Raw genomic sequence first — 22,632 nt, 5'->3', positions numbered from 1 at the left:
TGACTGAGAGTCTAAGGTTGGGGCAGAAAGTGTCAGGAGCAGGTTAAAGAATCCGCATCGAGAGCATAAACATGATGAAACCAGATTTTATTCCGCCACTTTTTATTGTATTTTTTTTTTTTTACTGCTGTTGTTATTGTTGTTTACCTTCTTTAATGTCGACGATCCAACATTGTGACTACCGCAGGACGGTGAAGCATGGCTCCCCGTGCGTCTGAGGCGATGACCTCGTTGAACTTTACCCCACAACAAATATTTATGCAGGTGGTTTATTATCTGTATTTTAGTCTGTGGGAGTTTAACTAGACTTTTATAAATTATGTAAACAACTTTCATGTGTTATTAATATCTAAAAAATATGTTATATAGGTCCAGGTAGAGGTGAAACGCTACGATATTCATATTATTAAGTTTACAGTATACTGTAAGAGGCTGTTTACATGTGAAGAGTGACACCCCAGGAACTTATGTTGTTCTGTAAGTGCAAGTTACACAAATATGTCAACAAGCACCCGATGTTTTACTATATATATGCGACAAATATATTTTGTGTGTGTGTGTGTGTGTGTGTGTGTGTATATATATATATATATATATATATATATATATATAGAGAGAGAGAGAGAGAGAGAGAGAGAGAGAGAGAGAGAGAGATGTTTTTGTTATATAAGTATATATAAGTAACATACCTACAAAACCAGAATTTCTTTTAGCAAAGAACTGATAAATTTCATCATTGCCAGATTAAAACAGGGGAGCGTTAGTCTGCAGCTGGATCACACCCAGCTCCGCGGGCTCGCGCCACAGACGCTCCTCCGGCCGGGCATGTGTTTTCATATCTCGCGCGGAGCAGCAGCAGCAGCAGCAGAGCGCGCGGTATGAAATGGCTGAGAATACGAGCAAGAGTGCAAGTGTGTGCTATGCTGCAAATATTACCTGACAAACACCTAACACATGGCCTCCAAAAAACGCGTTATTTCGACGTTAGTCTGGGTGGGGGCAGGTGGGTTTTTGTCACCCTCGGACATGCCACGGGGGTAAAAAAACAAAACAAAACAAAAAAACCCAAACCAAAACAAGGCAGGTGTGCGGCGACTGCCGGTGCCACGGACAAACTTTAGACAAACACATGGAATCAAAAGTCAGGTAAACGCAGCGGATGGCAACACAATAAATGAACACGTCACGGGAGCAAGTAAGCGCTAAATGGATTGGATAGAAAACTGATTTTTTTTAAAAAATTCACGATAAAACAATTAGCAGAGGGGGGGAAATCGATTCAGCTTTTGTGTTCCGGAAACAAACAATTCTTCGACATTAGATCCATGCATATATGTATATTTTTAGATTTTTGTTAGAGCCAACACTGTTTAATAAAACATGTTCTGATTCTGCTGGTGTTATCCCCAGCTAGAAATTGGTTGCCAAGCATTGCATCATTCCTTTCATGTGACTCCCATACGCCCCAAATTCGTCCTGGCCGTCTTATGACTGCATCACAATTGCTGCTCGCACAAACTATACACGCTAGTGTGAACAACCAGCTAACCCGCAGATTTCCCCGCCCCGGGCTGTTTTCGGGTCACTCTATTGGATGTCACCAAGGGAAAGATGTTAACTCTGCTCTTCTTATTGGTCTACGGGAACGTCAGGTTTCGTCGCTCTGGTTAGGTTGCGCCGAAATTACCTTCCCATGTATAGTTCGGTTGGCGTCTCCCACAATATAAACGCCGCCGGGAGTTTCCGTAAAATCACATTCAGCCGTCAAGACTGAACAATGGTTAACATGAGCTATCACCAATTTTTACTAAAATATCTACATTCGAATTCAAGACAGTCGAGAAGGCGAGCGAATAAAAGAAAAAGGGTAAGCGGATGTTCCTGTTAGCAGTTCTGCTGTTTTTAATCTTTCAGTGAACAACTAACGGCGACTTCACACACTCTCGGAGTGCTCCATCGGTGTAGTGGAAAACGAAAAAAGCACTGTGCATGTTTTTTGGCCGATATTTCAGAGCCATTTTTAGAATAACAGTTGCTTTAATCGACCATAATTTTATTCGAGTTGTTTTTAGGTGTTGTCCGCTTCGTTTTCCAAGTTGTCAAGCTCTCACGGACTTGTGCCGAGGAAGTTTCGATGTTTTGGCAGCCGACCGTGCCGAACGCCCCGACACAATTCCGCGAATGTAGCACCAAAGGCATGCACCGCTTTAAATTTTAGTTGTCATTGATTGTGAGCGTTTATAACAGAGTCTATACTGCGCCGTAACGTCTGACAGTAATTGGTGGAGCTGTCGACATGAAATTGGACGTGTTTAATTTTTGTTTTTTGCACTTTGACAGTCCCGTTTAGGTGAAACGTTCACCGCTGAATGAGCAGCTGTTTTCGTTACTTTTCCTTTCCACCCATCCCACTCTTTGCTTTTCTCTTTTCTCTCTACGTTTCCTTTTGTTTCGCCCATTCCCCCGGCTGGACTTGGGTTTCCATGACGTAATTGTCTTGGCGTACAGTGGTCGTGTAACTAAAACAGGAAAAACGTATATACGCATGTTATTATAGAACACTGTTAAAAAGGAAAAATGTCACGCGTTTTGGTCACCACAGTTTTAACGCGTGTACGTTTGCGTTCACATCTGATGTTTAACAGGAGGAAGCTAAACAGGGTTTCTTTATTTGTATTTTTTACCGCTCACATTTTATATCACTGCCTAAGTCAAAGTATTTTATTTTTTCTCTTTACACATTAAAAAACCTTTTTATGACAAAACTCAGTCATTGTGATGGCTTTTGTGTACTGGTCTTTAAGACGACTGTAAGCAGAGCAGACAGTCAGAGCTGGACTCCTGAGTTTCCTCGGCGTTTTAACCACTTGTTTATCGACTCCGGCGTGTTTTGAGGACCGTCAAAAGCAGGGGGCGCAGTGGAGAGCACCTTGGTCTTTGTTTACAATAATTATGTGACAGGAATTTTGCCTTCTTTCTTCTTCTTTATTATTTCATCAGTTAAACTAGTGGCGTTTCGGGCACCTTTTTGTTTCCACTCACAGCAGGCTCTGTGTTCGCCAAATCTCTATTTTGATTTTGAAATCTCAGCAATTTCAATCAGTAAGGGGGGAAAAAAACACTATTCTTTTTCTTACTAACCTACTAAATATGTATGTTTCTTTGCAGAATTATTGGGACAAGCTATCTCCAACAAATTGCCAGACTTGATTAAAGGAGGCTTTCTAAAGGTAATATTTAACATTCATTCCATCTTTTAAGATTTTGACGTGATCTTTTTTATTTTTCCATCCATTTAATTGTGGAATTACGGCATCCTAAATTGATTTCATTTTTTTGCTGCAATAATGCATTTTTATCTGTGTTACTCTGTTTTATTTAAACTTGATTCATTATTGAGTAGACAAAGCCTGACTATACTATTCAGTTTTGAGACAGACCATCCTAAATCCCGGTGTACTCAGACTACATATCTAATTACAGTTATTTTTAAATTGAACACAATGTCAGTCATCTAACCTGCAGCTGCTTTGCACTTTTCCCTTTCACCCCCCCCCCCCCCCCCCCCCTTCCCCTCAGGTCCAGTGTGAACTGTGTGGCCGAGTATCTGTGCGTTGCGACTGATTGGCGAGATGACTGCCGAGTGGCTACACCTGCCCCCGCCGTACCCCCCTGGTGTGGGGCCGTTGTATGGTGCAGAGTTGGAGGCGTGGTATGAGGACCTGCAGGATATTCTGGGCTCTGACACAGGAGGGGCCAAACTGGCACGAGCCCCTACATGCACCGAGGTCAGTAGTTTGAAAAATGAAATGGTATCATACCCATGATGAATGTGAGTCTTTGTTCATTGCACCTTTTTTCTGTTTTCTTTTATTTTAATTTTTGTGAAAATTTTCACTCGTGTGCCAGACGACGTTTAATTTACTTGCACTTTTAACTCTCGACAGGTTTTGACGTTTACATTTTGTGCTTCCAGAAGGAGCCAGAGTTCATGGATGTCCTAGAAAGTTGCTCTCTGACGTGGCTGACTGATGGCAGCCAGACATGGGGTGACGGTGTCCAGAGGACCACAGAGGAGATCCACAGCACCCAGACCCTGCATCACAACTCGTCGTCATCCTCCTCTTCCTCCTCCTCCTGCATGAGTCCAGCTGTTACAGAAGAACGGCAGGTGGAGGCTGAGGGTGGGAGAAGTGGAGATGGCTCGGCAGGAGGTGGCAGTGACTTGCTGCCTCCCGAGTTCTTCGAGTTGCTGAGTGATGGAGGAGTGGGAATGGTGGATGCGAGTGGAGCAGTGATCAGTGGTGGCTATTATTACCACCACCAGCACCACCAGGCTAATGTCCATCCTGCATCTCCCTCAGCCAGCGAGGAGGAACTGCCTTGTGTCCCCGATTCGCCATCTTGCTCCTCTTCAGCCTCCCAGTCACCATCTCAAATTTGTTCTTCTCCCTCTTCACCCGTGTCTTCTCCCTCTGTTTACCCATCCTCCCGTTTGGGAAAACGCAAGAGGACCACCAGCGAGAGGGCCAACGGTGCCTTGTCCTCTTTTGTTTCCTCCTCGCAGCGCTCATCCTACTCATCTACCAAAAAGAGTCGCAAAGAAAGAGAGCAGGAGAACGAGAGGAAGGTACAGGAGCTGACAGAGCAGAACGAGCGTCTTAAAGCAGAAATCGAAAGGCTGGGAGAGGAGGTACAGAGGACACGAAGAGCCCTTATCGAGAGACTAGTCAACACCAGAAAATGAAAGGGAGGTGGTGAAGGAAGACGGGAATAAAATATGTCAGGTCCTACAGAATTCGAACAAGCAGTGGTGGGGAAAGGTGTAACAGGGTGGTCATGAAATGCCTCTTAGAAGAATGGAAACCAAAGAAATTTTTATAAGTGAGGATTTTGTTTCTTGTAAAAGACAGATAAAGATTGCAAGAAGAAGGAAAGTGATGAAAGTCAAGACATGAAAGGGTACAGAGAGAAAAGGGGCTGCAACAGCATTGCGGCTTTTCGAAAGACACAGCATGTATGAGGGAGAACAGACGGCTCTAAGTGCAAATCATGCAGAGGTTTTAATGAATGTCATTTTGAGGAATGCCTAATGAGATCCATATTTTGAGTTGCATGTAGGACAGAAAGGAACTTCATTTAAAGAGCATTTCACTGATAGATCTTCCCACCATTTTGCAATAAATTGTAACTCCTACTTTAAGGGCTGCAATCTGGCTAGCAGAGATTATTTGCCCCAATTTGTGGAGAGTTTAGGAGCTCAGGAAAAGTCTGAAAGTGCCCAGTGCAGTGTGAGTATGAGAGAATGCTTTTTATTTGTGGGGGGAGGGGAAAAAAAAGACATCATTTTCTTACTTTTGTATAACCCATGGCTTGTGTGTATGTGTATTTAGATAAAGCAAGTAGGAACCGGCTCTACTTTCTAAGCTGACCTTTTCTATTATGGGAATTTGTGGTAGAATTATTAAGAGCTCTTCTACCCTTATTTACTATTTTTATATAATGCTGTAATATATACAATTGTACTGTAAAGGCTTGTACTGTAATATACCAACATATCCGCTGTTATTTTCTCATTGTAGTCACTTAAATTGTTAATTGTAGAATATTGCATGCATGGCTTTTGTCACTGATGGCATTAAATCTATGTATTTTACCATACCATTCATTTTATCCTGCGTTGTAACACACCCAATTTGCAATAAACAAGAAAACTAGAATATTTTTCTGTGTCTGTGATTATTTGTCTTAAGGATCTGTGCTGTGTGTGTGTGTGTGTGTGTGGGGGGGGGGGGGTAAATAAGAAAGGTGGAGAGTACAGACATTTTTTTCTGAAGTTAATCATTTTATTTTATGGATCTAAAAATGGTATTCGTAGCAAAACAAATTTCCAGAGGATTTATATATATATATATAAAAACATCTTTAGATGCACAACACACCTTCCAACACTAATATCGTATGCTGACTTTATCACAGGGAGAGTATAAAATCAGTTTCTTTTGGTGTAGGGATTTGAAAAAATCCCTCCATTCTGTAGCTGTATTCATTTGACTCTCTCTTTGTCGGTTTTCATTTCCCCGTCGGCCAATCCAGCATTTCATTAGTCCTCAGTGCCAATACCACATTGTCTTAGATCCTGTCACGGCTTTGCCTTAAGCTAATACCCTCATCTTGCTCTCTCTCTCTGTGTACATCTTGTTCCCGTTCTCCACTATCATACCTCGACCCATACTTAGACTAACCTCCGTCCTTTTCTCTTTCCCTTTTTAAATTTCACTTCTTCTTGCCCTTTTGAGGTGCAGGCTCAGGGTTCTTCCCCTCAGCCAGGGCTAGCTGTTTCTTAAGGTCCAACAGTTTGGTCACCTCTGCTGTGATCACGGCCTTCTCTGCTTTCTGGGCTTTGAGTGCTCGGACCTTCTCCCCCTGTGATGAGTAAAATTAAACAGTTGTTGAGAATTTCAGAATGAAATCACAAAAGCAACGATTTGTAGTTGTGCAAATGTGCGTTTTTGTCTGCAGAAGGACGTCGCCCTAAACGAATTTCCAAATATTTGACAGCAACAATCGTGACTGAAAGTATCTTGTAATATTTGAAAAAAAAAATTCTATTACAATTTTTTTTTAGAAATCTACAAATTACAAAATAATTTTCAAAAAAGAAATAGTAGATTTTATACTTAACGGATAAATTCAGCGCGTGCAACAAATGTTTGTTGTATGTGCGTTACTTCCAGAATGTTAGACGTTTTTTGTTCTTTTGCGGAAAATACAGTACGCTTTGTTATCCAGTTATCAAAAAAACGAATTAAGAATAAAACGCTACATTCAATTTTTATTTCAAATTATTCAAAAATACTGATTACAATGCCGGTTAACATGGAAGAACCGCATTGGCTTTTCCTAGATCAGCAGCGTATTTAAGGCGGCCGGCGCTCTCACCTGCTCCGCCACAGCCTGGGTGAGCTGCTTGGCTTTCTCCGGGTCCACTTGGTTCACCGTCCCCACCTCAACAGCTACAGCAGGAGCTGGCACAGCAGCAGACTGAGCGCTGGCAGCGTTACGAACTGTTGTCTGAAGGTGGAAACGGAGAGAAGATGTTTGAATCGAAGGCATTTTGAGGATTATTTCTACACAGTAATTACTTCATTTCAAACAACACTACTCATCACTCAAAATGCAAGTGGGATCGTATGAGTCAATGAATGGACAATGAATCACAGGAGACACGAGATGATGAGTAAAAATACAAAATTTGAGGATGTTAAATTAGCAGCTAGTGTTAGTGAAGGCATGCGGTAAATGAGCGCTGACACTCCAGAACTACTGTGGACTTGACTCTTCACAAACAAATACCACTCAATACCTTCTTCTTAGGTGGTTCGTCTTCAGGCTAGAGGCAAGAGGGTTTAGAAAGGGATTATTTTTTATCTATATGACTGATGCTTAATACATAATTTAAACATTTGCGGTATTTTTGCGCTATATCGTGTTTTAAAAAGCGGGCAGCTCAATTAAGTACAAATTATTTTTTATGACAGTCTCACAGATACCAGTGAACAGATATAGATTATCAATTCTTTCTTATTTCATTATTCATTAATATGGTGAACCTATATTACTACGAGACCCGAATGAACTCATGCACAGACCATTAGGTACCATAAACATCAAATACCTGCTGTCCACCAAATTTCTTCTTCAAAGCTTCAATCTGATCCGCCTCCAGTTTCTGGAATAACGGACTGACCTGGGAAAAACGAGTTGGCAGAGGCAATAAAAAGGTAAAAATTTAAAATATATGCAGGAATTTTCAAAAGTTTGCAATCGTCGATCCAGCCTAAGGACAGTATATCTGAAAATTTAACCTGGAGGCTCTGTGCTCATCTGTGAACAAAGAGGATTATTCAAGTAAGTAAGTACATAACTATGTATGAGAAATCTGCAGCGTTTCCGTGATGCTGACCACCACACGGTGAATAGCGTTACACTTCAAACAAATGAGAATATTTGTGTACATGTAAGCTTTAACATACGATTGACGTAGCGTCCAGATACTTATCCGAGGACAACGACTGCAAATCATTATAGCAGTAGTGTTGGACTTGAGCCTCGGTAGGCATAAACAGATCACCACAATTATACCTGAAGGGACAAGTGGCCTGAGAGAAACTTGCTGCTTGCTCGAAGGCTGAGGCCTCCAAACACAGCCTAGGCTATTATTCTTTATTATTCTATTGTTCTGCTCAGTTGACACACTGTTGCATCCTCATTGTATCACCCAGCATTAACAGATACGTTCCTGTGTCTACACATGTACAACCTGTGTGTAATACGTGTCGCGGTTGTACTCACCGCGCCAATCCGGTGGCCTGCACTCAGGGAACATACAAAGGTGCCATTGCCTTCTAACATGGTGTTGATGCAAGATGGAGGGGCGTTGAGTTGATCCCTGATTGTTTGGCTGACCGCTGGCATATACGGGGAGAGCATCACCGACAGCAAGCACGCAATATTCACAGACACACCAGTCACCGTGCCTGCACGCTGCCTGCAAACAGGGGATAAGTAAGTCGAAATCTATAGGTCAAAATGGACAGAAATTAGATCTTAAATACCTTTTTTCTACAACAAATTCAATTTAAGACATTTTGTCTGAGATAAATCAAATTAATTTCTCCTCTAAACAGAGATGTTTACTATTAAAAAAAGTAATTTTCCCGTCTCTGTTTTAATATAAAATAAAAATTTGCGACTAATAAAATGTAACACAAATCCAGGCCCAGGCCTCACCTTTCTGAATCTCCTCCCTTGATCTTCTTCCAGGGTTCATTGACCTGAATGTACTGATTGCCGTGACGAGAGATATTCAGGATGTGTTTCAGCGCATCGCGGATTCTGTGACATATCATATCGATCATTAAGAGCGCGACAATGACAGCAGGACGATTTTCATCAATACTCGAGGCCCAGTCTACTCACATAAAGTTTCAGCTTGTGATATAATTGACAATCTAACTAGTAATTCAGAAAATTATTTGATAATTTATTTGTACATTTTTGAGTTTTAAATCACTGTGTAAAACAAATTCAAGACAACAGCAGCTCTAAAAAGGTCATTTTAATTAAGCTGGCATGTTTCTGTCTAAATGCTAACATCACCCCACTGCTGTTGCTTGTCACTGCTATGTGATTCTTACTTGATTTTGTCCATGAGCTGGATGTACTGCTGCAGCTCCCAGCTCACCAGAGCCAGAAGCTTCTTATCTTCCTCCTGTAGCTCCATCACAGGCACACAGCCCTCAAAGAACTTGGTGACAAACATGCCGGCTCTGGAGAAGAAAGCGAGAGGAGGCTTTTTACAAAGCAGATAAACAACAGGGGTCAGAGAAAAATGCTGGAACGAAGAGAGACGAAACGAGAGAATCGGGGAGGGGGTGCGAGAGCAAAACGAGGGAAGGGCAGGTTGCTAGACTTGCTAATTGTTTATAAATTATAGATTTTGTTGCCATATGTAATTGCAATGCTCTCCTTATTTAAACCAACACAACAGTGCACTGTGTGGAGTCGCTTCTCAGTTCCTTGTTTGCTTCTAAACTGTAGCTGTGTCTGGAACATGTCATTTTTGATATGAGTCTTATGTGCGCATCAGGAGGATGTTCGTGGTGAGAAAGTTTTTGTCATGGCTGATGCAACACACTGTTCTATATTTTACACATCTCTTAGCCTCTGAGGAAGGTCTGCGAGACCAAAATGCTTTGACAAGAATGTCAAATTTACAATGAACTGAGATTCTGATGTGTGAACAGAAACTTTGTGTGTCCTTTTGTTTGTTTTAGCCTTCTAATTAGTGAAACTGACATTCCCTAAGGGTTTTCATTCAGGGGGAATAAAGAACAATATTATTACTGGTAAATTGAGTGAGTCTACAGCAGCATTTTTGCTAGTAAATATGGGCATTTAGCCATATTTGTTTGTTAATTGTCATCAAAATATTTTTAATAAACAGCATTTACATGGTACAAAGTCTTCTATAAATCTGTATGTGTGTCTAAGATGGACCCACTGTCACTAATGATGTTGTGATTCAGGGATTGGATCCAGGCAAGGACAGAACTTCTTTTCTGAAGCAGAACACTTACTCCTCCAACACCTTAGGCTGGTTGCAATCTACAAGATATTTTTGAACCAATTAGGGATCAGCATTGCTGCCCGAGACCAATTTTGAAGATCAAGGTACTTTGGGAAAAAAAAGCTGCTGAGAAAAATCTTTGATGTGGGATTTAACCCTGATCTTTTAAAAATCATTTGAGGCGATGTAATTGGGGCTAAATTACGCCATCCCAAACAAATTTGGAAAACTAGGGTGAATCTCTTGTAACAGTTAAAGTACAACAATCTGAAAAGTTCGTTGTTAATTGGTCTGGATGACAGTTTTATTGCATATTTACTTTCTGAGTGAAACTTCGGCAGAGACTGTGAGCAACTTGAGGATGTAGACTGCCCCATTTTTTATATCGCTAGTGGTTGAAATGAACTAATAACGTTATAAGAGACAGCTTAAAAACCCCCCCAGAAAAACAAGTATTTGTATGTAATAACTTAACATGAGACTAGTTCGAGTTTGTTACGTTTACTGACCATTTTCAGATTCTTAAATTTGTCTAAAGTAAATTTTATTTGTAAAACATAAAAAAAAAAAAAAAAAAAGAGCAGGAAGTCCCTTTAAAACATATTGGCTTTTACCAACCTGTTGATGAAATTGCCCAGGTTGTTGAGCAGTTCAGAGTTGTTCTTCAGAGCCATGTCTGCCCAGGAGAAAGCTGAATCCTGTCCCTCTGGACGCACATACAGGAGGTAGAATCTCCACACATCAGAAGGGATACCGGTGTCCTTCGCCATGTCTCCAAACACACCCACACCGCGGCTCTTGGAGAACTTTGTGTCCTCATAATTCAAATATTCTGAGTGAAAGTTACAGCACAGGTTACTGTCAAAACCCAAAGCTTTGACCAAAACTCATAATTACCCATCCAGTAACACTGCACCCATGTTTCATTCATGTGTTTTTATAACAACTTCAAGCATCTGCTGAGAAAGCCAAAATCACACAAATACTTAATCAGCCGGCGAAATCGGTCAGTTACAATAAGTGCTTACCTGTGGCAATGAGGTGGTTGACAAGAGTGTAGTTGTCCTGGGCTCCCAGTAGAGAGCAGGGGAACACCACACTGTGAAAAGGCACATTGTCTTTGGCCATGAAGTTGTACAGCTCCACCTGGTGGCAAAGAAAATACAGTGCACTGTGAGGGTGACATCATATTAGATCATCATGAGATCATCCAGTTCAAAGAGGACTTATCTGCTATCCCCAACCCCCCTCTCTGCCTCTCTCTCTCTCCTTCTGCAAATACAGAGCATCACACACTCATAAAAGGGGATCAATCCCGGAGTTTTAGATGGAGAGATGAGCCAGTGAGTGAAGAAGATAGTGATGCTTATGTGAGCAAATGCCTGACTTTGATTAGCTATCAGATTTTAGGTCCATTGAGCAGACATGTAAATGAAGAAGCTAACTAAAGAGTACTTGCTTCCTGTTTGACGCTTGTACTAGATATGTAATTAACTGTGTGTAAGGTTAAAATAAATGTTAAATGGTTCCTCTTTAAAAAAAAACAAAAACAAAACTAGAACACAAAGAGCGATCCTTAAATAAAAATGATCTAGAAAACTATATTAAGACTGAACATGTTGTGCATTACATCTCATAGGGCAAATCTTGATCAGCCGTATATATCCTTCACCACAATCTCTTGTGTACAAATTATAGCCGTGGGAGTAAAACTAAACGCTAATGTCTTTCTCTGTTGCACATCAGAGTTATATGGAGCTAGGAAATACACCACGTTCTAATGAAAAAGACCAGATGGGGGAGTAAAAACAGGTATTAGATCCATTCACTGTGGAAAAGGGGACAAAAATCTGTGCCAAGCTTGTGCATCAGTACTCTCTACGGCTCATGAATTTTGACATTTGTTGGGGTCTGGGCTAGGGGGGTGGTACCTGATGGGGATTCTTCCACCACTTTTCCCATTCGCTGGTGTAGTTGGCCGTAATGGACAGATAACCAATGGGGGCATCAAACCACACATAGAACACCTACAAAGACAGAAAGCGAGTACCAAATGATAAGAGTCCAAATTTTATGTTTTGTTACAGAAACTAATAATGATGACAAAAGGAAAAATAGAAAAAAAATATATGAAAGAATGAATTCTAAGGATGCACAGAGACCTGATCAGAAATGGCATGCTTGGAGTATTAGTGTGCAAGAAAAAAAAAGTTCCAGAAGTGTGTGCTAAAAGTTATTAATATGTTTTGATAAGCCAAACATAAAAAATCTGATATTACATATTGATATTGTGTATTATATTTCAGTCACTGCAGCTTTTGTGACGAGGTTATGAAGCACAAAGTCATTTTAGTTGTTAAAAACATGACTTTAGATATGAAGTCAAAGAGAAAAAATTGATTGGATTAAGCATATTTTTAAAGTCTGCAGAAATACCAAACTAAAGATCAAGAAAACGAGATCTGTGATGTAACCATTTCCTTTTAAATAAAAGCAGACCTTCTCTTTAAAGTCAGCGTGAGGTACTGGTGTTCCCCACTGCAGGTCTCTGGTGATGCAGCGAGGTTTGAGTCCATCTCTTAGCCAGGAGCGAGTGATCTGTTTGGCATTTGCTGTCCAATCTCCTGTGCTGGTTGACTTCTCCAGCCACTGCTCCAACTGACTTTCCAGCTGCACAGGAGAAAGAGGAGAATGAAAATGCTGACAAAATACACCCAGTGTCTTAACTCTAAAGCACAGCTTTTGAAAGACTAAAGCTGTTTATATAATAACATTACCGCAGGGATAACTGCTTTCCACAAGCTGTCTTTCAATGATACCTTAAACTTACTAAACTGGATTACTTTGCCTCCATCCCTGTGACCAAAGAAGCACCGTATGAACTGAGAATGGATGGCTCAGGGCATTCAATGAAGTGTGAAAAACATACCTTTGGCAGGTCCAGGAAAAGATGCTTAGAGGAGCGGATGACTGGAGTCTGCCTACAGACCTTACATTGAGGTTCCTGGAAGAAATCATGGCCAACACCGATAATCATTGATTGTAGCAACATTTGACAAGAATTTTTACTCTGAATTTACCAAATAAATTTTACAAAAATAATTTTAAGAGTGAGAATGCAGCAGTACATTAACAACTCTAGAAAGTCTTCTAGATTCACAGTTTTCTACCACAGGGGAAAATAAATATTGTAACAGAGGCATAATATGCGTTCTCCAGCGGCAATCTAAAAAGCCCAGAAATACAAGTGATGCATACTGGCATATTTTAGAAAGGGTACTATAATCTCCAAGTACATTCCCGAAGTACTAAGAGATTATTTTTCCATTAATATTTATATTTTCATATTAGCAATGAGTAAAAACAAAAGAAAACCAGAAACAGTTTACATCATTATATCATATTTTTAGTTCCCAACACAATATCACACAAATCCTTAGCGCTAAAAGTTATTCAAATGAATCCAAACTCTGACTATAAAATGACAAAAATTACTATATCAGTCTGTTAAAGTATTTGCAAAAATGTATACATATAAATATAACTGTGAGGCTTCTTAGGTGTTGTAAGATTGATGACATATATAATGCCCATATACCAGTATCATTTCCAAATGTTGCCAATATGAACAAAGGCAGTAGAATTTTTAAATAGTTTTAAAGACAAAAGACAGTTTATGAAAGTTTGACTTTCTTTGACCTTTAAGAAGAGATCAGAGGTCCAAAGTATTGTGATATTTAGAGTCCTCATACAGTCGATCCCCAGTATTCACAAACGTCTGCTAATAGCTGAAATCCGCAAATACTTGAGACCCCCTCTAAAAACACTTATAACTACCTATTTTAATAATTGAAACACCAAATATGACTTAAACTATCACTTACAAAAATCATAAAAAATGTATTTAGTCATAAGAATAAAGTGAAAATAATTCACAAATGTTTTAGATGTGCTCTACAAAGAAAATTTTTTTTAAAAAAAATCTGCGAATAGGCGAATTTTACCACGAATAATTTGAAGTTATGTTCCACAGAAAAATCTTTTTGTTGTCAGTTTTTGACAAATAAATAATTGAAAACCTAGAAAAAACGTAGTGAACGTTTGCTAACATGACCCCACTCCCCTACAAAGCCTTCTTAGACCACAGTCAAAGATTTTCAAGCTTTCATGTTCACAGACAGAATCCCACACACACAAACACTACCAGAAACAAAAACATAGTAATTATGTGTGAGTTGTCAAGAACTTTCTTCCACCACAATTCTCTCTATAGTCATCAATAGTTATGCCCTCTACAATGATATGAGACGTACAGGCTGCTCTTCCACACTCACCCTGAGGTCCACAGCATTGATGAGTCGCCCACACTTGTCACACTGGTCACCACGAGCTTCAGGGTAACTGCAGTGTGGACAGATACCTTCTACAAAGCGGTCAGCCAGGAATCGCTGACAGTTTTCACAGCGTAGCTGCTCCACTGTGTCTTCTATTAGGAAACCACGCTCATGAAGTCGCCAGAAAATATCTTGAGCTATCCTGAAAGATTAACAGAGGAACAAGGTGGTTAAAAAAGTTTCTTTTGGATTATAGACAATGACCTGTGTTAGATACAGCGATACGGTCTTATCTTGAGATCATTTATTAAAGCCTGATCACAGTTTGGGGAGTTTTTTTGCCAGCATGGATCAATGCTGCTCTTTTATGTTGGTTAGAAATGGATGTAAACTTTCTCAGCAAATATGGCCAGGGAAAAAAAAATACATAAGAAAAAAAATCAAGAGAAGATGGTTGGTTGGTACTACTGAGTGATAAGAAAAATATGAAGCAAAAAAAATAATCAAAACAACAACAAAAAAAATCAAACAAACAACAAAACCCCCCCAAAAAACGACAATTCAGCTGTGGGCTGGTAAATGTAAAATCTGAGGCCTAACCTCCTTTCAATGGATCAAGTCAAAAGCCTTTAATCTGTGGGCTGTTTATTTCTCAAAGCACACTGCACTGGTGCATGGTGCTTGATGTCTTTTATGTTGTACTTTATCAAAGCTAAGGTCCCAAAACAAGAGTTTTTATCTTTGTAGTCCTTGTCAGTGTGCAATAACTAGAATTTAGGACTAATCTTTCGTGAAGAAAAGGCCATGCCTCAGAGGTGTGACTCAGAGATCTTACGATACGATGTTACCATAACGTGATATTACTGAAATTGTGGACATTTTGCATTATGCTGAGTACTGGAATAACACTTACTGTGAATTTTATCCATTTTAACTGCAATTTATCTCCTCAGAGTTAAACTTTGTCAATATCTGTGTTATCCAATAGATACAAAGTTGAAGTGATCTTTCTTTGGTAATGCTTTTGCTACAAAACGTTTTAAGCCTCCCAAATGTTGCCATAAGATGGAGTCAGTCTGCTACCAGTCTCCAGTTGAATCTAATCGAGCTGGCAATTACATACAACCGGTTTCTGATTACACAGCAATTAACTTAGAAAAACTGTCAAAAAAAAATTTAAAATAAAATCACCACCCATCCTTTCACAAATGTTTCTAGCAGCAGTCTGCACGACCAGCTGATGAGTTTTACACACCTGTGGCCATGAAAGTGTTCGGAAACACTTGAGTTCAATGATTTGGATGGGTGAGCAAATGCTTTTGGCAAAATAATATACAACTCAGCATTTCTGTGTATTATTTAAACACACAGAAAAAAGAAACAATTTGTGTTGTTAGTGCACTTAGGAGACTAGACAGAGGGACAGAGGGCGAATGGAGGAAATGGTCTGGGGTGGACTTGAACTTAGTCCCTCTGCAGAACCTTTGATTCATGAGTCACCAGGTCAACGCATATTTCCACCCTTTACAGACATTTCTAATTACAGAATTCAGTAAAGCCTTGGGAAGCAGGCATTAGTAACCTACATTTAAAAGCCATGCTGTATAATCTCTGAGATTAAGAGAAGTACAGTTTATGGTTTATGGTTAATTTATGGTTAGACTTTCACTACTGGTATCTAGGGCAAGATTATACTAATCCGATGTTAGATAATTTTGTGGTATATGGAAACACTAATGTTTTCATTCATCAGACCCACATCCAGCCTATGTCAGGACTCTGGTCAAAAAAACATGATCTTATATTCTGCTGGCTTCTCTGTTTAAAGATACCTGTGTTTCTTGAAAGAACAACCTTGTCTTAAAGTACCAATTTAATAATAGACTCATTTGTTCTCACCCATGTCCTTGGACAGGCCCTCTCACTTACTCTGTCTGCTTCTCGGTGGTGGTTCTGCCAAAATAGTCGAAGTCAATCTGGAACCATTTGTAGATGCTGGAGTGAACAGCATGGTACTTGTCACAGATCTGTTGGGGTGTCAGGCCCTCCTCTCTGGCCTTGTTCTCTGTAGCAGTGCCATACTCATCTGTGCCACACACAAACAACATATTCCAGCCTCGTAGGTGGCCATACCTAGGAGAAGCAGATGGAGTAAGGTGTGGAAGAGTTATGACTCAAAGATGATGAGTGAAAAAACATAGAACAAGTATACACAGGCCTTTCCACTACACATCTACAAGAATATCTGTGTATTCAGGTACTGTTTGTAAAGTTTGCATTTGCTGAAAGGAACAATGATTGTTTTTTCAACAGATTACAAAATGTAATTCCTACCTGGAGAAGACATCAGCACTGAGGACACAGCCAATAATGTTACCCAGGTGAGGAACATTGTTGACATAGGGCAAGGCGCTGGTCACCAGGACATTTCGCTTGCCCTCCTGAGGCAAACTAGTGGGGAAAAAAACAGAACTAAATTTTAGCTGGCCTTAACTGTATACATGTGTGTGAAATGATGGTGCCATTAATAACTTACATGGGGTGTTGCTTTTTTGTAGCTGGAGGGCAAGTGTTCAAACCCTTACTCCAAGTGAGAGCAGCTGCTTCCATCTCCTCCTCTGAAACAACACGCTCACCTCCTTCTTCCTAATCAAACCAGGAAACAAAGACAATCATTATCCACGACATATTCTCCGCTATTATAGCATCATCTGCTATCCACACATTCACTGACTTCCCCTAAATATGTGTTCTAACATTTGCTCTTAAATCTGACTGACACTTTTAAAATGCTGTGCTTTTAAAGAGTATAAACCATGTTTGTGGAAGTGCATGCGTCTATAGGTTAATGAAAACCAACAATGATAAGTTTTCCTAGAAACCTAATGTGTTGTTTGGAAGAAAGGCACTAAATTTATGCCTCCCAGTAAGAACACATTCAGTCTAATAGTTATCTCGATGATATTCTGTTGCAGGTACCTCAGCAGAGTTGCTATTACATGGCTGTGTCTCTCTGCACTGGCTGCTCTGAGGAGCAGGCTGCTTCTGCATATAGCTTTTCATGCCCTGCAGACCTTTTCCCTGTAGCACTTTCTGAGCAGCAGACTGACAAGCGTTCATAGCAGCCACACGGTCAAACCAAGCCTTCAAAGACTTGTGTTCACCTGAAAAGAGATCAGGAGATGGAAGGTGAAATTTTGTAAAATACGTGAAAAAGAGAAATCAGAAATGAAACATTTAAAGATGAAATTGAATGAAAAAGTAAGTTAAATAAAGCAAAGCAAAAGGGAAATAGCCAGCAATACATGTCAAATAATAATGGATTTTAAAATGCATTCATATTTACCCAGTGTTAGTGAAGAATCAGATAAAACAGGAAAGAATCCGGCCCACAAAACAAGATCAGCAGCTGAAACAGAATCCTGAAACACAGCACAGTTAATTCAACATTAGTTTAACCTCCTAGGACCTGCCGTCCACATATGTGGACATCACATTTTGGGTTATTTAGACCAAAATACTCAATTTTGCTCTACAAGGGCCTGATATCCACTTACGAGGACATTATACTGCTACTGTTCTATCGAAATTTTAAATGAACATCCTCATATGTGGCTCTCATTTTTCTTAGAAACAGAAATTAGGTAAAAAAGAAATCTGGTAACTCTTTGTTTTTACATTCATCAGGTCCCAATCAGCCCAAATATCAAAGAGAAATTAAAAATGCATGCCGTGGAAGAGTTCGGGTCTTAGGAGGTTAAAGCAATTGCTAAATACTGTTTCTGAATTAACAATGTTTTGAAATCCCCAAGCAAATGAGAATTGGGATTCATCTTTGCACCTGCAACTTTCTATATAGAGAATAACCATGAAGGGGACTACTTACAGCTTTTATGTGCTTACATCTCACTAAAAAAGTACTACACCTACAGCTAAGACTTCCTTGCTGTGTGCACTTACGGCACTTTTTCTTTAGTTTTATAGAAAAATGTTGCCAGAGGAGCCAGATCTGGCCCAATGGAGTTGCTCAGTCAAGCTCAGATAAACTTTAAAAGAGATATTTTGAACTTTTGACTTACTGACTTCTATCAAGTATATATTTTGTAGATTGAAAAAGCCTGAAAATGTGTTTTCTTTATTTTCTAAATGTACTCACACAATAGACTTTTCAGTCATAGCATTATGACCTCCTGCCTAATATTGTGTTGGTCTCTCTTTTGCTACCAAAGCAGCCCTGACAAATCGAGGCACAGACTCCACTTAGACCCCTGAAGGTGTGCTGCGGTAACTGGTACCAAGATGTAAGCAACAAAACCTTTAGGTCGTGTAAGTTGCGAGGTAGGACATCCTTGGGTTGGACTTGTTTGTGCAGCACATTCCACAGATGCTCGATTGGATTGAGATCTGGGGAATCTGGAGGCCAAGTCAACACCTCAAACTCATTCCTGTGGAAACCACCGTTTCTTTGTAGCAGGCTCGAAAAGAGGCCACAGCTGAAAGAGGCCACAGTCATTGGGGAATACCGTTTCCATGAAATGGTGTACATAGTCTGCAACAATGCTGACAATTCTGAGACCTTTCAATCAGAACCAGCATTACCTTTTAAGCAATCTGCACTACCAGCAGCTTGTTTGTTGGATTGGACCACATGGGCCGGTTTCACTTCCCACACATATTGTGAGCTTGTGCAGCCCATGACCCTGTTGCTGGTTCACTACTGTTCCTTCCTTGGACCACTTTTGATAGCTACTGACCACTTCAGACAAGGAAATCCCACAAGAGCATTTTTCCTGCTTTGAAGACATCAACTTTGAGAACAAAATGTGAACTTGCTCCCTAATATATCCCACCTACTAACAGCTGCCACAATGAAAAGATAATCAGTGTTGTTCACTTCCCCTGCCAGTGGTCATAATGTTATGCCTGACTGGGGTATATAACAGGTAAACATGCACTGACAAAAGAAGATACACAGGAGACCATACTGTACCCCAGTTAAATAAGGTGCGTTCCTTTTGCTCAAGCTTTGTTCCAAGACGTTTATGGGACCCTGGAGAACCTTGGACACCTCTGAACTCTTCCCCTGCAGCACTGCCATGTGAAGAGCCTGCTGCAATGCAGGCTGCGCAAAAAGGACAAAACAGGATTAATAACAATTTACCAAGCACGTGTGACTGAGGTTAAAGAATTACTTGGACTGCTTAACGCTTGTTTCCGTACATTGTTCTTTTGATAGCGTGAGTTTTAATAATTTAGCAGCATGGGTTTATATCCGCTTTTCCATGAGGTTTATAGAAGTACAGTAAGAGGATTCTGCACAAGAGAATGTACAAAAGCATGAACTGAAAATAGTTTTAACACAGCAGATTAACACCAAACTAAAAGGTCTGCTTATTTATGTAGAGTATACCTGAAGAACTGTGGCCTCCCATTCCAGCCATTGATCGCAAAGCTCACTGCATTCTTGTCCATTTACTTCAAACAGGTATCTAAGGGATTCAAAACACACAGTAAGAGATACATTTCATACTTGCTGCTAAAATGGGTAAAGCATAAAAACATAATTTTGGTTCTACTGACCAAAGCTGACAGCAAGAAAACCTGGGAAATAAAGTCCAAACATACAGTTGGGTTGATATTTTATTGGACAAAAACACGGTTTTCGTGGTTTAGACTCAGTACATAAACAGAAAGGCAACTAAAGTGCATGATGACAATATTACTTCTAGAAAAACAACCTCACAAGAGGTTGGGGTGGTAGGTGTATCACTGTCAAGGTCTACAATCCAGAGCCGCATTCATAAATGGAAATACCGATGGTTTACAACAAGGTACAATACACCGGTTACTCTCATGAACATAAAGGACAAAATTAGATTCAAAAACATCTAAAACAGCTTGACCAGCTCTGGAAACAAAGGAGAGATGAAACAAAGATTAGCTTGCATCAGAATGATTAGAAGAAAAAAGTACAGAGAAGCAAAGGAACAGCTCGTGATCTGAAGTATACCCCCATCATTGGTCAGACATGGCGAGGCAATGTTATTGCGTGGGTCAGTGTGGCTGCCGCAGATCTGGAGAACTAATTTTTATTAATGGTGTGATTGCTGACAGAAACAGAAAAATGAATTCTTAAGTCTAAAAAGTTGCAGCAAATCATAAACAGTTAATCCAAACATTTTGTCAAGCCTGTTGAGGTGAAGCTGATAGTCTGCACTTCGGATTTTCATGGCAAGGTCAAGCTGGGTTGCCATCTTTATTTTATTTATTTATTTAAGTTAAAATCCACTGTGGGGGTGTACAGAAGACAAACTACAAACTTTGCATCTTTTTCAAGCAAATTATTGACCTAACTGTACACTACCACTCATAAAGAGCCAAGCAAAAAGGCCTATGTGAAGTTTACTGACCGGCAGATGGCATTGGAACTGAAAAGGTATTGTCCACTGGGCAGGGCCAAAGCTGGCAATGTTGGACGGCTGAGGAAAGGCACCACCCTTTCTGGGAAAATGGAAAAAGAGACAAAACCTTTTAACAAATATTATACTCCTGGACTAGTTGGATTAATATTGTTTATTAAATCTAGGCGGAAAATGTAGTCACATGTTTCAGTCAGAGCACAGATTTTTAATAGTGGCTCACGAATGGTGGTTCTTTATACAGCATTATTACAGCAGACACTTATATTTTATTGCATTCACCTGAAGTAACGAGCAACATTTTGAATTTGGTATAAAAATGCTTTTTAAACTGTGTTTTTTTTCACTGTCTCTAAGACAGTTTATATGTGAGTGGTCACATGCCAGATGGCTCTTGGTATTCATCTCAGTGATTCAAGATTAGCACACATCTGGGGTTAGGATGAAGCTGGAGTTTGTTACTATTTTATTAGAAACTATTTCACAGAATACTAAATTAAAACTTACTGCTAAACATAATCTAAGCAAGTTTTGCAAAGGACCAATATTGTCAAGTATAGGTCAGAACTATGAGTCCCAAATACTCTACTAAAACCTCTCTCAACTGTGGAAGGAAGTCGAGGTACCAGGAAAGAACCCACGGACACGGGAAGAACATGTACACTCCACAGCTGCTTTTTCTGTCTGACTTCGCCGTGCTAAAGGCTTTTTGGCTTCGGTTGGCTTCCTGGATTCCTGACTGTGACTTTGTTGGGTGTAGCCAAAACCCACCAAACAGGAATAACAGTGCTGGACATGTATGCCACATCACATTTTGGCACACTTAAGTCTGCCTTGTGTCAGCTTTGGTGAAATATGTCCGTCTCATAGCAACAATAAAGCAATGAATAAAGAAAAACATGTTTCTCCAAACGTGTTCTACCTGTTGGCTTTTCTCATTCCGAGACTGTGAAATATCCTACAAAACATAATCATACCTAGAATAAACTCACACTGTTTATTTATAAATATGTACTTTATTAATAAAAACAACACAGTCTTCTAACTTTATAATGGTAAGCTAATTCAAACAGACTGTAGCTGTAGCTGCACACTGGCTAAAAAACAAACAAACACCCCGACATGAAGCTGGACAAGTAAACAAGCCTAAAACATGACAAACGAACTGTGATTTCCAGTAAAGGTAATTCTAGCCGCTTCTCAGACGCAGATATTGTTCTCTACATTCATTGTGACTGACACTGACAGACAGATGCCACCAGAAGAAGGCTGGCTAACCAGCTAGTTCGCTAGTACACAGTCACAATCGTTAAAGGATAAGTTTAGCTCAGACCTGCATAAAACTTGCATAATGGCTAGCATGTTTTACCAAAACACTGTCGTTATTAGTTATAATTACAGGTAATTACACAGAGGAATGCTAACCTCACTAGGTTTTCTTACCATCGTGGTTGACAAACTGGACGCCGCACTGCACTCCCGTCGCTTCTAACGCTGCTAGCGCCTTCAGGCAGTGCGGGTTGCCTTCACTTACGAACAGATTCATTTGTGCGTTGGTTGCCACACAAACCAAAGACTGGTTGTTATTTTTTATCACTTTTAAACAAGACAAGCCGCTGCTCAGTAGTAACTTCGCCGGTGAGTGCTGACCACGCTGATGCAAACACTGTCGGCGCCGTTAAAAATGATGGGGATGTAGTTTTAGGATGTTTAACGCGCCGCTCAGAGAAGCAGTAGTTCGCTGTTT

The 22,632-nt window shown here is 40.1% G+C and overlaps 2 protein-coding genes across 5 annotated transcripts; one reads left to right on the top strand and one right to left on the bottom strand.

Annotated features, from left to right (window-relative positions):
* Window positions 1–1,717: 1,717 nt before the first annotated feature.
* ddit3 (DNA-damage-inducible transcript 3) lies at window positions 1,718–5,722 on the top strand. Of its 3 annotated transcripts, none has more exons than XM_084929500.1 (4): window positions 1,718–1,867; window positions 3,169–3,230; window positions 3,580–3,788; window positions 3,980–5,722. In XM_084929500.1, the coding sequence occupies exons 3-4, from the start codon at window positions 3,633–3,635 to the stop codon at window positions 4,745–4,747; spliced, it is 924 nt and encodes a 307-aa protein (XP_084785626.1). In that variant the 5' UTR covers window positions 1,718–1,867; window positions 3,169–3,230; window positions 3,580–3,632; the 3' UTR covers window positions 4,748–5,722. The 3 variants fall into 3 exon arrangements, with proteins under 3 accessions (XP_084785626.1, XP_084785625.1, XP_084785627.1); XM_084929499.1 differs by having other exon boundaries at window positions 1,719–1,867; window positions 3,977–5,722; XM_084929501.1 differs by lacking the exons at window positions 1,718–1,867; window positions 3,169–3,230 and having other exon boundaries at window positions 3,674–3,788; window positions 3,948–5,722.
* Window positions 5,723–5,833: 111 nt separating this feature from the next.
* Window positions 5,834–22,584, bottom strand: mars1 (methionyl-tRNA synthetase 1). Of its 2 annotated transcripts, XM_084929497.1 has the most exons (22): window positions 22,329–22,584; window positions 20,877–20,967; window positions 19,877–19,955; window positions 19,457–19,588; window positions 17,813–17,888; window positions 17,446–17,630; window positions 17,003–17,112; window positions 16,801–16,917; window positions 16,396–16,599; window positions 14,467–14,668; window positions 13,062–13,136; window positions 12,632–12,802; window positions 12,064–12,159; window positions 11,161–11,278; window positions 10,751–10,964; window positions 9,201–9,332; window positions 8,794–8,898; window positions 8,356–8,551; window positions 7,679–7,750; window positions 7,367–7,393; window positions 6,943–7,074; window positions 5,834–6,426 (listed from the first exon to the last, which is right to left on the bottom strand). In XM_084929497.1, exons 1-22 carry the CDS (start codon window positions 22,429–22,431, stop codon window positions 6,277–6,279), a joined length of 2,787 nt encoding a protein of 928 aa, XP_084785623.1. In that variant the 5' UTR covers window positions 22,432–22,584; the 3' UTR covers window positions 5,834–6,276. The 2 variants fall into 2 exon arrangements, with proteins under 2 accessions (XP_084785623.1, XP_084785624.1); XM_084929498.1 differs by lacking the exon at window positions 7,367–7,393.
* Window positions 22,585–22,632: the final 48 nt, after the last annotated feature.

This window comes from Perissodus microlepis, chromosome 5 (assembly GCF_051167445.1).
Source record: "Perissodus microlepis isolate ML-2025 ecotype Zambia chromosome 5, ASM5116744v1, whole genome shotgun sequence".
NCBI classification, from domain to species: Eukaryota; Metazoa; Chordata; class Actinopteri; order Cichliformes; family Cichlidae; genus Perissodus; species Perissodus microlepis.
Note: the sequence above shows the minus strand (reverse complement) of the source record. Positions and strands in the feature narration are given on the sequence as shown.

Excerpts from the sequence above, each read along its gene's own strand:
- mars1 (XM_084929497.1), bottom strand. The coding sequence starts at position 22,431 with ATGAATCTGTTCGTAAGTGAAGGCAACCCGCACTGCCTGAAGGCGCTA. Across the intron at positions 17,631-17,812 it reads TGATTCTTCACTAACACTGG|GTGAACACAAGTCTTTGAAG; the intron begins GTAAATATGAAT and ends ATCTCTTTTCAG. Across the intron at positions 6,427-6,942 it reads CCCAGGCTGTGGCGGAGCAG|GGGGAGAAGGTCCGAGCACT; the intron begins GTGAGAGCGCCG and ends TACTCATCACAG.
- ddit3 (XM_084929499.1), top strand. The coding sequence starts at position 3,633 with ATGACTGCCGAGTGGCTACACCTGCCCCCGCCGTACCCCCCTGGTGTG. Across the intron at positions 3,789-3,976 it reads GAGCCCCTACATGCACCGAG|AAGGAGCCAGAGTTCATGGA; the intron begins GTCAGTAGTTTG and ends TTGTGCTTCCAG.